This window comes from Patagioenas fasciata, chromosome 5 (assembly GCF_037038585.1).
Source record: "Patagioenas fasciata isolate bPatFas1 chromosome 5, bPatFas1.hap1, whole genome shotgun sequence".
NCBI classification, from domain to species: domain Eukaryota; kingdom Metazoa; phylum Chordata; class Aves; order Columbiformes; family Columbidae; genus Patagioenas; species Patagioenas fasciata.
This window is the reverse complement of record NC_092524.1, coordinates 2,847,837-2,861,923: the sequence shown is the minus strand read 5'-3', so window position 1 is coordinate 2,861,923 and position 14,087 is coordinate 2,847,837. Positions and strand designations below refer to the sequence as shown.

Below are 14,087 nucleotides of genomic sequence, written 5' to 3'. Positions count from 1 at the left end.
ACCGGCTATTTCTTGCTCTTTGGCAGGTCCCTCTTGGTATGGTTTGACCCACCCAATTGAAATGACAATCCCACCACACCTATTTATCTGAAGACAAGACACCCTCCTCCCAGCAGTCTTATCTTTTGCACAATGGAAGAGCTTTTTAGTGACCAGGTTTATTTAGGAGCATTAAAATCAATCCCTTGCTGATGTCTCAATATCTTTTTTCAAGAATAAAAAAGATACATTGCTTGCCAGTCACCCTCAGAATTTACCCTGTATATCAAATTCTACAAACGCAAAAAATATTTACGAAAACTTCACTGGGAAGTGGTTTAAATCACTGTTCCCACTGGAGGAAAGCCCACAGTGCGAGCTCAACAGCTATTTGTTCCTTTTGGCCTTGCTAAAACTTAAAAATGCATCACGTACCGTCAGAGGCACCAGATGGTGGCTTTTGCTCATGTAGTGATGAGGTGAGATGGAGGCAGCCCAAGGTGTCTCGGGGCAGGGAACTAAAGGTCACATCAAGGAAGCACAGTGGAGGTGAGGAGACAAGAATATCCAACACTAATTACGAGGAACTTAATCGTTCTTCTTTCCCTTGAAAAACAAACATTTTCATCTCCTGTTTTCCTCTGCTCTGTCCTTGCATCTAATTATGTGACTCCTTTTTCTAACTAATCTGGTATTGCACCCTCACAGTCTTTTCTTCTTGTCCTCACCTTCTGACATTTTCACTTCTTCTTCCTATATATATATATTTTTTTTTTTTCTCTCTGTTCTAATTTAGAAAACTTTGTTCCTCCCCATGCACAGGACACAGGCTGCTGCCTTCAGTTCTGACATTTAAATCCATCCTGTCCTCTGGCATCCGATCGGAGGAGCTGCAGAGAAAACACTGTTGAGTTTGAGCATCTCAGTTGCTGTGCAGGAAACGGCACATCCACCAAATCACGGCCCTTGCACTCAACATTTTCTGTACTCATAGCTACACTGTTAGGCTTTCACTAGCACTAGAAGTGGATCCTTATACTTTGTCAGAAGGATAATTTTAATTTTAAATTTAGGAAGGGCTACATATACATTTTTAACTCTGGTCTTGGAAGTATTGGTGTTTCTTTGTTAACTCTTTACCTCTAAAAATTTAGCCCAGAAAATGGCTGACAAATTTTAATCATGACACGCAGACCTATTTCTTGCTAAAAGCAGGATCTTACTGAAGTGCATCAACAAACTTCACTATTAAGGCAGCAAACAGCACAAAAAAGTTCATGGAAACTCTTATCACTCACTGCACAGTTTTGCATGTTACTGTAACTGCATGAGACTTTAATATTGCATCTACATGCAATTATACTACAGATATTAACAAAGAGATACTACAGTTCAGATATACACACACACACACCCTTTTTACCTCCCAATTTAACAATTGCTTTTGATATTTTCTGCAGTCACCACCATAAAAAGCTCAGTCACGGCAGCACAAAACAGCGGGGGAGGCAAAGTGCAAAGTTGTTTATTAGCAAGTAAGATCATTCTCATTAAAAATCAAATAACTGTAAATGAAAAACTTCACTTTTTACGTCTCCACCTGTTACACAAAATCTACAATGCCTTAATTATTACTTAAATGCATATATGTTTTTCCAAATTGTATTAAATTATATTCTTCAAGTTAATGAGGCACAAGGTATTAAAAATGAGCTGCCCTCATCTTTCTGCCTCACGCATTAAGAGCAGTTCAGTGCTATCACAGGGATTAATTCAGACCAGGCATCAGGGAAGCCCAACAAAATATCTTTAGAAATAAAGTAACAACACACGCACACAAAACATTTAATAGACTTTGTTTTCCATAATTTCATTGGTGCTGGTTGTCCTCTAAAGGAACGAAGAGCGCCACATATGTAGGGATCTTAAATGATTAAAATCTCAACGAGCATTCATGCGTAGCCACATCACTATATCACATAGTTATATTTATATATCTATTTTGTATACATTACACTATGTACACATTACAACTAGGAGCAAAAATTGAGCTACGTAGTTATGTAAAAAGTTAAAATACTACTGTTTATACTTCTTTCCACCAGAGAAAAGGAAACCAAGAATTATGTTCCAGCAGCTAAGAAGAAGTTATCAGTGTAGCAATCCCAGAATAAAGGACCAGAAATCATGAATTTATTGTTAAAAAGAATTCTTGTAAAGACCCATTTGCCAGGATTTAACAGCTTGTACACAACCAAGCCGCACTCACCCATGACCGGGACAACATCCCTCCTGACTTGCAATGACCAGAATTCTTCAAAAGACTGCCATTTGTTTAAAATATTTATCTAAAGTAAAGAATAACTGCATTTTTCCAGAAGGTAGCCAATGTATTTATGCAAAATACCCATGTGAAACCAGATATCAAACTAAATGAAAGTCTTTCCGCATCGAATTGAGAGCTCCCCCTAAAAAAAGTGCAATTACTGTTGAACACACCTACTGCTTGAACTATTAAGACAGAGGCATTTACAACACAACCTTGGGCCAAAGACTGAGTTATTCAGTAAGTAGAGTCTGCAGGTTAAAAACAATAAAAAATAAAAGCACTCCATAGCATGCTGAATTACCGGGGTACACAAGTTTTGGCCGTGCCAAAGCATCTCTCCGGGCTTTTCAGGATTAAGCTTATTCTGCTCTATCCGACAGCACAGACGACAACATCAACAGAGAATTGCTGGGACACACAGCTGAGAATCATCTCTCTTTTTTGTTATGGGTTTGTATGGAGATTGGCTTTGGAGGAGTTGCTTCTGACAGCTGCTACACTCATGAGACGGGGATGCTGCCACCTGACTCCAAGTAGGGACATCAGGGTTAATGAATTAAGCTTTTAATTAAGCTGTCTTACACATACCTCCCAGACTACACAATCCAATTTTCCTCTTTTGCTTCATTCAGCAAAACAGAACTAAAACAGAAGGCGAATCAATTTGGTCCCGTCATCAACTTTGTGGCAACGAGCCTTTGTAAAAGGTTATTTATTATTACACCCACTCCTGTGGGCTTCTTAATACATAGGATGTCAAGTGAAAGCACCAAGAAAACTGTTCCCATGCAGTGATCAGGACCAGTTAAAGTGGTCAGGAAAAGAAATAATAAAATAAAATGTGAAAGTCGATTGTACTGTGAAGAAAGAGAAGACACAGGAGAGGTAGGGAACCTTCTCTATCACATACTTCATAATTGCATTGAAGTTGGCATTCAATTATAATATTGACTTTTGCTATTTCACTGCTCCACTGGGGGTGGAAGGAGATGATGCAATTAATGCAGTTGTAAAAGTTTCCGCTGTTGTGTTCTAAAGTTTCCAAAGCCATGAAGGCAACTGGATCATGTTTTCCGCCATATCAAGTTTATAATCGTTCCATAGTACCAAAATTGCTCATATTATTTACGTCTCCAGAGTATGAAAACTAAGTTACCACTTTATCATCAGTCACATCACATTTTAAAAAGATGCTAACATTTTACATTTGAAATTAAACAACTAATTATTTTCCCATATTTTAATTTGATAAATTAATTTTGTATTCTGATTTTACGGACTGAACAAGTCACTGTCTTGTCTTGAGAGAACTGATCAATTCCCTTGCTTCAGTTAAATACAGATAAAGATTTATAATCTCTAAAGCTTTGCCGTATTTTTTTTAAATAAAGAAAATATTTAAATATTCCAACATCTATTCTATGCCTTAGCAATAATTTATGTTATTAAACTGGAATTTTATCTCGATGAAAGAGAACTCTAGGAAATAACTCATTTAAGACTCACAAGTAATTTTGTTTTACTCAAAGGTAGTCCTGAACTTTAACCAGACTTCCGAAGAATATTTCTAATACTTTGGAAGCTTTTTCTTGATCCCAACATTGCCCATCCAGCCTAGACAAGGGAGACCCAAACAAACATTTTTCCTGACAAATTCAATGGGATCCACCCCCATCTTTCCAAACCACTGACCTGCGGTTGTCGTGAACACAAACACAGACAAGACACACATTCCAGATACATGTCAAAGGAGCCTTACAATAACCCCTTGTGACTTTGTTGGTATATCTGTGTTTTGGGAGAAGGGGTAATGGTTTTAAGTTAAAAGAGGGGACATTCAGCCTAGATATAAGGATGACATTTTTTACAATGAGGATGGTGAGAGCCTGGCCCAGGTTGCCCAGAGGGGTGGTGGATGAACCATCCCTGGAGACATCCCAGGCCAGGCTGGACGGGGCTCTGAGCAACCTGAGCTGGTGAAGATGTCCCTGCTCACGGCAGGGGTTGGAATAGATGAGTTTCGAAGGTCCCTTCCAACTCAAACAATTCTATGATCTATGTTTTTTTCCATACCTGCTTTCTGCTCCTCTCTATGGGAGATGGACTTTGCCCATCCCACTTGTCACCTCAGCCTGACCCAAATGTCCAGGCACACATAGTTTGTTCAATAAGATCTCCTGCTGGTGTAAGAAACTTTACCCTCTCTCACATATACACCATCACAACACAGCCTACCCTTCCCTTCAACATTCGTCTATCCACACCAGATGAAAGGAAAAATGATTGAAAGTAATTAGTTCTTTAAAGGTTTTAATAAAATAGTAAAGGCATCCATGTAAAGGAACGTCAGCAGGAGCAGCGCGTGACAGCTGCGAGAGACAACATCATTTTTGCATAACAGAATTAATGCCGCCCGTCAGCATCTAAAGCCGATAATACATTAGACCTGGTAGTTTCAAATACTATATTTGTATGATATTTAATGACTATTTGTACTGGCAAGCAAGTCTCGCTGCCTTTCTACATATTAGCAAGTATACTACCCATTTTTCTGAAGTATTAATGTATGGCTAACTGATCTCTTATGCAAAGCTGAAACAGGATTTAATGAACCTCCATTACTCAAGCTGCACATTTTCCTAAAGATGAAAAATGCCGTGTACAGTGTATTTTCCTGCATGTGAATAAGCCCATTAATACAGATTTCTGAACAGAGGGTTTCTACTCAGCAATTTTTGCCCTTTGGGAGGGGGAAGGAAAAAGAGGAGGGAGCAGATTCTTCCCCTCACTCCCCCACATTGGCCCCAAAATGAGCTGCAAGTATTTGTGAGCATTTTGGTTTCAAAGCTCTTCTAATACAGAGGCACAATTGCCTTCTAACAGATGTCTATTAAAAGTTAGATGCAAGCAATTAAATCTGTTTTACTATATTCTTCGCTTACTTCGATAGGAAAGGATAACAGAGAGAGTAATCACAGCAGCACGAATTTGGAAATATCCAGAACTTTTGGTAGTCTGGCATCTTGTTTGCCTGTTTTAACAATTGCTCTCCCTGAAGACGGCCATGCTAGGAATTAAATCTGTATATATTAACAAGACATCTTAATCTCTAGTCAGATTCTTCAATGCAAATTCTTTTTCTTTACCAGCTATACGTAAGCACCAGTAAAATTCCCATTTAGCTGTGCAGAAAGCTGATTTCCAGCCTTGGTCGAGTATCTGAAATGTGACTTAGTGAGCTACTGCAGTTTTAGGGCAGCGAGTCCTCAAAATCTATTTTGCTTAGGAGAAAAGTATCAGAACAGCGTTTCACTATATATCATGTTTGTAAAGGATGAAAAAGGAAGATCACCCTTCATCATGGTAGGTGTTCTCTGTAAATACATCATTACAGTGAGTTATTATATGTGCCTCAGAGAAACAAGCTTTTTCTTTTCCAGGAAGCAACAAGGTTTGGAAACACGCACACCAAAACCACTTCTATTTTCATTTTCCTAGTGTAATTTTACAAAAACTCTAAAATAACTGCACTTAAAAGTGTGTTAAGCAAGCTTAACTTTCCACTGCATTTCTTGGTATTTCCCATTAATTCTACCCTCTCAATTTCCACTTGTTCTCCTGGACCACCTTTATTACTCTTCAAAATGGGTCCACTGGGTTTCAGACTCCCTGTGGAAACTATGCTTGATTTTTCCTCAAAACTTTGCTTTACTCAAATGCTGCCAGGAGAAATCTGTTGCTTTCCTTCTTACTGCTCAGACAATTAATTGATGCCAGAATCAGGAGCGATTGCAATAATACGGCTGTATAAAAAGTATCGTTTTATCTGGCAAACTCTCCTGCTGAGCTGTAGACCTGAATCAGGTAACGTAAATCTGTTTGTGAGTTTCGCTATTGCACTGCAGAAACCAAATAACTTAGAGGGAAAAACAAAAATAAACCACACACACACACAAAGGAGGAAAACAACCAACCAACCCAACCCAAACCAAACAAAAACCCCATCAAAACCAAACAAAAACTCATCAAAAACAAACCAAACCAACACAATTCCAGACTGATCCAAAACAAAAACCAAACCCAAAACCATCAAAAAATAAACCAAGAATCTCCTTCTTTTCCCCAAAAAATCCCCAAACATCTTACACAAAAGCAGAGAGTATAACAGTATAATCCATCGATCCCCAACAGTGCATCGGTTAAAATACATTCTTGAGCACAACTGAGATAAGGTTCAAGCCCTTGATGTGAATATGGCTTCAAAATCACCTCTATAAACAACAAACTACTGCCTATTTCAGAAAGGCAGATGGCATTGCTCCCTCTCAATAATGGACCAGAATTTTCTCAGGAAAAGGACAACAAAAAGTGCTTTAGAATCAATAGCTCCCCCACCTCCACCAAATAAAAAGCTAGAAGTGACATTTCCAAACGAAAAAATCTATCGTTAGAAAGTACGAGTAGGTTTCCAAGTGGGACTGCTTGGTATCTCTGAGGCAACACGCTGTGGCCACAGCTTTCGTTTTACAGAAACAATCCTACCCGTTAACATTGAAATACAGACACAAGGCTGGAAATTTTATAGAATAATGATCACGCGATGAATGTTGCGAAAAGTCAACTCTGCTCATTGGAAATGTAACTAGGAACCAGTTAAGCTTGCTCTGCAGAACAGTTCTGTGTTTCGTGGTAGAGCACAACAGCTTCTCTTGACACCTGTACCATTATTAGGCTGCCTCATCAATCACACTGCTGTCCAACACTGCAAAGTATTTGTAACTTGGCTGATCGTGGCAGGGGAATACACAAGATTTTGAAATGGGGTTTCTGTTTCTAAATCACCACAGTAAGAGCTGATGTCCCATAGTACACTGTGTACCATAACAGGAAGACCAGAGCCACCAAGATGGGATGATTGCCTCCAACCAACAAGCATCTTATTCCTCCCTGTCACCAAACCTTCCCTCCTCATCCAACATCGCAATGCTCTTTCAAATCCCAATTCAAGGGACTGCAGATGTATGTATTTTTCAAATATTTATAAACAACCAGCAGGCCCCCAGCCCTACAGAGCTCCACACACCCACCATCAGGAACACTGCAGGATATCTTGGGTACCCAAACTCCTTCAGCTGACCTGAACCCCATCCTCCTTCTCCAAGTTGTTTAACTGGCACAGAAATTACACATGACCCTCAGAACAAGGATTAAGATCACATCATCAAAACAACAGTCACCACATTTTCTGCCCTTTTAAAAAAAATAATGTGCTACATGAAACTCTGCCATCATTATTTTACACATTTCAGAAATCTTCTCCTACAAAAAAAAAAAAAAGGTGTTTTCCTTGAAAACTATAAAAAAACCCAAGCTGTAATTAAAGAGTCGGGAGAAAAGCGTAATGATTCCACTATGCCACCACGATTTTCTCAAGAAGACACCAACAGCTGACTGAGGTTCTGCACTTTAAAAATCATTCTTTCTACCAGAAGTTGGCTGTACGTCCAAAGTATACGCATGTGGGAGATGAACCTGCTTAAAAATCGTGAATACTCAGCAGAAATTGCAAATCAACAATATAATTTCTAATTTCTAAATTCCTCATTTCTAACAGCATAATTTCTACTTAGGATCTAAGACACCGCTCAGAACAACAAACCACAACATTTTATTTTGGTTTTCTTGTCAGCAAGTCTGATTCTGTGAACAGATATAGAAAGGCTGATCTTGTGAAGTACCCAGTAACTTAAGTGGTCCTTGACTACAGCAGCAGCTGGAACACACGGCTGCTGTAAAATGCTGATCTCTTTCTCCACTATGAAAACAAAACAGTGATACTCGCTACTTCATGACTCACTATTTGTGTAGACCCATCCCATATGAAAAAAGTAAGCTGTGATAAAAAACAGTTGAGATGTACAATGATCTCAGGAAGCTCTGTTTAGTAATCTGCTTCCCTTTTCCCCTTTAAAGTCTAAATCAAAAGTAACAATTAATAAAAACCACAAAGGTTTTGTCAACAGATTGCGACCAAAAAGAAAAACTCTTACCTTGAAGCATCAAAGCTGTCATAGGATCCGACCGTGTAGTGTCTGAATAGTTTCTTTGTTCTATCTGTTCGTGTTTCTGCAAAATAGAAAAGAGAACTTTTAATAACACTCCCGTAATTCTTATTCAAATGCTGTTTAAATTTGCAATTTCAAAGTGGATTTTCTGCTGTGCAATAATAAAAGAAAACTTGCGGTACCTCATAGAGTCACAGAGTGGTTGAGGTCGGAAGGGACCTCTGGGGACCACCTAGTCCGAGCCCCTGGTCAAGCAGGGCCACCAAAGGCCAGGTTGCCCAGGACTGTCCAGACACCTTTTGAATATCTGGGCAACCTATTCCAGCACTCAGTCACCCTCCACAGTAACAAAGCATTTCCTAATGTTCTCCTACAGTTAATTAACATGGTTTCAAGACACTTTGAAAAATATTTTGACTTTGGAGTTGAGACATTCTTTCATCATCTCACACACGTCAAGTGAATAAGGAGAACTTCTTGTAGATCATGTATCACATCATTCACATGTTTTAAAGTTCCACCCGCATTCTCAGTGGCAAAACCTTTGCAGAAAGGTTGGAAAAATAGCCAAAAGAATGCAAACCAGTGTGTTTTGCTTAAACACACACATGCACACAAAAGTGGAGTTATTTCTACAGTTTTACTAGGCATATAGAGAATGGAGTAGGGCGAAAAGTACCTGCCTATATTCATCGTCATCAATCACATCTTACAGTGGGTAGCGCTATGAAACTTGTACTGCTATTCTATAGCAAAAATAAACAATCCAAACAACTGGGGGATATGGGGTGATACGAAAACAAAACAAACAAACAAACAAAGAAACACCATATTTGGGAAATATGAACAACAAAGAAATAAGATACAACAATATAGCTACTAAAAAAAAGGTCAAATACATTAAAATTGGGAAAGATGCAGAAGCTACTCCAGTGTTTGGTTGCTTTAGTTTGCACAGAAAAAAAGCACAATCTAAAAGGTTTTTGCTGAAAGGTTATCACTATATGTGTATGTATACGTAAAAATAAATGTATAAAATTACACTTCTGGGGAAGGATGGAAGGATTGCAGAGGATGCAGGTAATTAATTGTTATATTGTTTTTCAAAATGACAGGAAAACACAAGTTTACTTCCAAAGAGGCTGTCAAATTAAGTAAAAGTTTGTTAAAAAAAATACATGAATAAGGAAACTTCTTTGGTAGCTTTAAGTATTACAATAATTGTTCAAATGTATCAGTTTTCTGAGTCTTATTCAGCCTTTACCACAATAATATTTTAGCGCATTCATTTTTCCTCAGAGGAGCATCTTTAGCGCGGGCCCTTTTTATACAGCTTCCCATTCAAGGGCAGATACTTCTGCAGAAGCTGTCATTTCTGAGACAGGAAAAGCCTTGCCTAAATACAGCTTGGTCCAAACCGCAATCACATTAAGTTAGGCTAACAGACATCAAAAATCAAATTGAAAACTTTCTGCTTCAGTTTGTGACCATGAAATTCTCATCTGCATGGCTGAGGAATCTTGCACTGAAGGAACAGCCTGACTCCATCCAAGCAGATTTGATTAGTTTGCCAAGCCAGACACAGCCCTCAAGGTGCAGCGTCTCCATGTCACAGCTTTCAAGGATGTTCAGAATTACTGTGAGAGGTAGCGCTGCCAGATGACCAAGTGCTAGTTCTGCAGAGGGAAAAAATACATCAGTGCACGATGATGGGTTTTAAACACGGCCAAGCAGCAGGTGGCATAAGGAAGTATTGGGAGGAAGACTTTGGGAAGAAAGGCTGACAAAATGCACCCTTCCTTGCTTTGACCAGTACAGTTGACACATAACTGGATCATGCCCCCAGCTGGAGACATAAATATAAATATATAAGCAATAGAGAGGAATTACGGCTGAAAGTATGTATGCAGGTCGCAGCTGGCTAAGAGTAAGTTATTTTTTCATGGCGGTGCACCAATTCGCAATATAAGAGTACTAAGAAAACATGGAAGTATGTATATATTTACACACATTTTGCGGAGACTAGTCAGCCTCCTTCCTACAGCATGGCCAAAGAGGGAGAAAATACCTACTATAATACGAATCCTACTTGATCGTTTTTTATAGGCTTATTTTTCCCCTCTTAGTGCCCTCAACCCCCTTTCTGGAACACCCAGAAAGGACAGAATGTGCTCCAGGACTCACCTGGCACCACCAAGACCCAACCAAAGCTCAGCCAGGCAGCACATCGGCCACAGGAATAAAAGTGAATAAAAGCGTAGCGAGCAGCAATGGCACCCAAGGCTACAGGACAGCTGCTCCAAGAGACTGGGCTTTGAAGCAGCTCACTGTACCTTTCAATATGCTGTAAGGGGTTCAGTGAATTTTATGGGTCACACTTTTGTTGCTAAGTTTACAAGTTTAGCTTCAAAATGCAGCGCCCTGCTGGGATGTGGAAGAAAGTGACCTGCATGAATTGCAGGCTATTCCCCATCGAGCACCATTCTTTTCCACACCATCCTAAAAATCAGATTAATACCAAGGGACATAATCAGAAGAAACAGGCAAAACATAAACCTGGATTCCACTCAGAGTTTACCGCTGGCCTGTTTTCAGAAGTCACTTATAAATAATGAAAAGAATGAATGATGAAGAATATTTTGGAAATCTCAAATGCGCTGCTTGAGCCCTAAGGAGCCAGATGTTTCTTCCGCAGAAACTGTTTTCTATAGCGTGATATTTCAGTGCTATTAACGAATACAAAGTGGGTGGGAGGAACGGAAAGGCGCAGTAAGACAGAGAGCTTTGTTCAGCTCCTCGGTACTGCAAAGCCAGCACTCTTCAGCTGCAGCTCGTCCCTGCTCCATCTCTCCCACCCCTCTGCTTCCCCACACTTCTCGATGTGCTAATGGATTCACAGGGATTATTTGGGAAACCATCAGCCTTACAAACCTCTGGACTCAAGGCTAAGTGTGATGTTTCCCAGGTTGCTGTCTAAGTTCTTTAATTACCCTCTTTCCCTACCGCCTGACTCAGATTCCAGCCTGTCCTATTATGCAGCACAGGTACAGACATTCAAAAGTGTGGGAAAGATCAGGGATCTGCCATCGTAATCGGAACACTGTAAAAACAAAAGATGAAAAGAAGAGTTCAGTTCTCTAATTTGTCTCAAGAATACAAAGAATCTATAGACTAGACAGTGAGGTGGTGGATGAACCATCCCTGGAGACATCCCAGGCCAGGCTGGACGGGGCTCTGAGCAACCTGAGCTGGTGAAGATGTCCCTGCTCATGGCAGGGGGGGCACTGGATGAGTCGGGAAGGTCTCTTCAACCCAAACCATTCTACGATTCTTTGATTCTATGATTCAAGTGTTTAACAAATGCTTTTCTGAATTCAAGCCATATACAGCCTAATAGCACTATTATAGGCATAGCTGCAGCAACGGGTGAGTTCCAGGTTTCACTGGATTTTTACCCATTCTTGTGTCCCCAGGTTTTCTGAAGACCAGCACTTTCAATCAGAGTGCTTTGCAACAAGTTAGGACCATCTAAGACTAATAACCCTATCAACATTTATGGGATCTTTACCTGTGGAATCTTTTGAGAAGTTCTTTTTAAAGTTGGTTGCAGACAGATTAGAAAGACTAGCAAGAAGATACAGACAAGGAGGTCTAGAAAAACATTACTTAGCATTGTGCACATTGCTGCATTATTACCAAGAAGAACATCTGTCACCACAAATGAAAAGTCAATGAATAAAGTTGGATCTGTTCAAAGGTTTTTCTAGGGGGTAGAACAAAACACCAGTGTTCACAAAAATGGTCTGGTTTCCTCTACATTGACAGAAAAAAGGAACATTGGTATATCATTTGAAATGTCTGGATTTCTTGAGAAACCCATATCTCACTAGAGTAACTCCATTGTATTTTTTCCTAATATCTACAGGCTTTTTCTCTACAGACCTTCATCCATCTCTAGGTTGCAGCAATAAGACATAACAGGGCACGAAGCATCGGGATAAAGGTCAGAGCTCACAAATCCATTCTCAAAGTTCTGCACAGCTGTTCGCAGAGTAAAAACCATTGACGTGAAAAGGAAGGCTCCTTCTACAGCTACTGAAACGATTTTCCATAGGAACACAACACCACCATAAAGCTCCCCGCTTTGTGCTAGGAAAAAAAACCTAATCACCACCTAAAAGGTTTTATTTGCATCAATTAATATGCCATCTAGGAGAAATGCCAGTCCTAGTGTGACAAGAGCCACAGAAGAGTCTGCAAGGAACAAAATAACGTGGCAAGTTTTTTACCTGGTCCATTCTCCACTGAAGCCAATGGAGCTGCAGTAGAAATAAGCTATTTGCACAGTGCAATAGTGGTAATACAAATAATAAAGCCCTAGCTTTTCCTTTGTGAGAATCATTTATTGTTGCAGACATTTCAGGAAGCAATAGATTCAAATCAGAATGTAATTCCTAGGGTTTGAAAAAAGGTGAACGTTGAGAAGATGAGAAGATGCAGGTGAAAAATATTTTCTCCTTTTCTTCCAGCTTAGGAGGAACGCCGGCTTTCCTCAACCCAGAAATGTGTATATGACTTCCCTGGAGCCCAGCTGTGTTCACCTCAGAACTGACCACGGGGCTCCAAAAGCGCCTGCAGACATTATCAAAAGCTGAAAATATCCCTGACATGAAAAGCAAGAAATAAAATTTGGCCTCTAATCCACAAAGACATATAACTCCATGCTCACTCTATTTCTTCAGTGATTAGCATATAACTATTGCAGGCGTGTTACAACAGACAACCCAATTACCACCCTGGCACTATTATTTTGTAATAGATTGCTTACATATTTGATATTGTTCAGAAGAGTAAAGGACTAGGTGGGGGGGAAATCCCAAAGCAACTGTCTTCATTCCTTTTATTCTTCCTGCTGCTCTTCGCAGGGCATTTTGGTGGTTGTGTTTCCTAGGAAACTGCGAGGGATCGCTCTGCCGGTGGGGATGTTGTCAGCCGGCTTGCCAGCGCTCCGGGAAGGGCTTAGAGGGATCCACACGGCCATAGGATGAACAAAGGAAAGAAAATTATAACAGCCGAATTTATGCTGAATATTGGAGAGGTAACACGGAGCAGATGCCGACCAAATATCGCTGACTGCTCAAGGTGAAGCCAGGTTATTCTGCTGCTCCAACCTAGCTATGCTAGCAGAATATCAGAAATGGGTTTGGTCTGTTCTAAGCCAATTTCCAGCAAGAAGAAATAAGTCTGGACACTAGGAAATGCCTTTTCCAACCCGAACATCAAAAATAAACAATAAAATTCAAAAGTGAGAGCCAGAGCGCTTCCCTTCGCTCTTCAGTCTGGAACACTAAATTCACCAATTTTGCACCATCCCAAATCGTGACGCTTTCCTTTCTTCCCCACTGGCATCTCAGAGATGTTTCACAACTACAATAGGTAGTTACAGACATTCTTTGCTAAAAGAGGTTCAGGTGCAGCACTTTGCATGTGTCTGGTGGTGAGCAATAGTCAAGAGCGGCAGGAAGCAAAGGTTTTTGCTGTGGACCTTCTTCTTCTTCCTGTGGAAAAAATACCTTCACAGGTGTGTTAAGGGTTAGAACAAAAGTTACTCAAAGTTGAGGAAAGCAGTCTAAAATTCTTTGTTACTACCACGTACACAGATAATACATAAAGTTAATAGAAGTTCACAATTCAAGTGCACCTGTGCTAGCCGT

General features: G+C 40.0%; 1 protein-coding gene across 5 annotated transcripts in view; it reads right to left on the bottom strand.

Moving 5' to 3' along the window:
• SHANK2 (SH3 and multiple ankyrin repeat domains 2) overlaps positions 1-14,087 on the bottom strand; it is a 313,850-nt gene that overhangs the window by 134,743 nt on the left and 165,020 nt on the right. For all 5 annotated transcript variants that reach the window (XM_071808790.1, XM_071808789.1, XM_065839072.2 and 2 more), the window contains one exon: positions 8,359-8,434. In XM_071808790.1, coding sequence (XP_071664891.1) covers positions 8,359-8,434 — 76 coding nt within the window. The remainder of the gene's footprint in view (positions 1-8,358; positions 8,435-14,087) is intronic.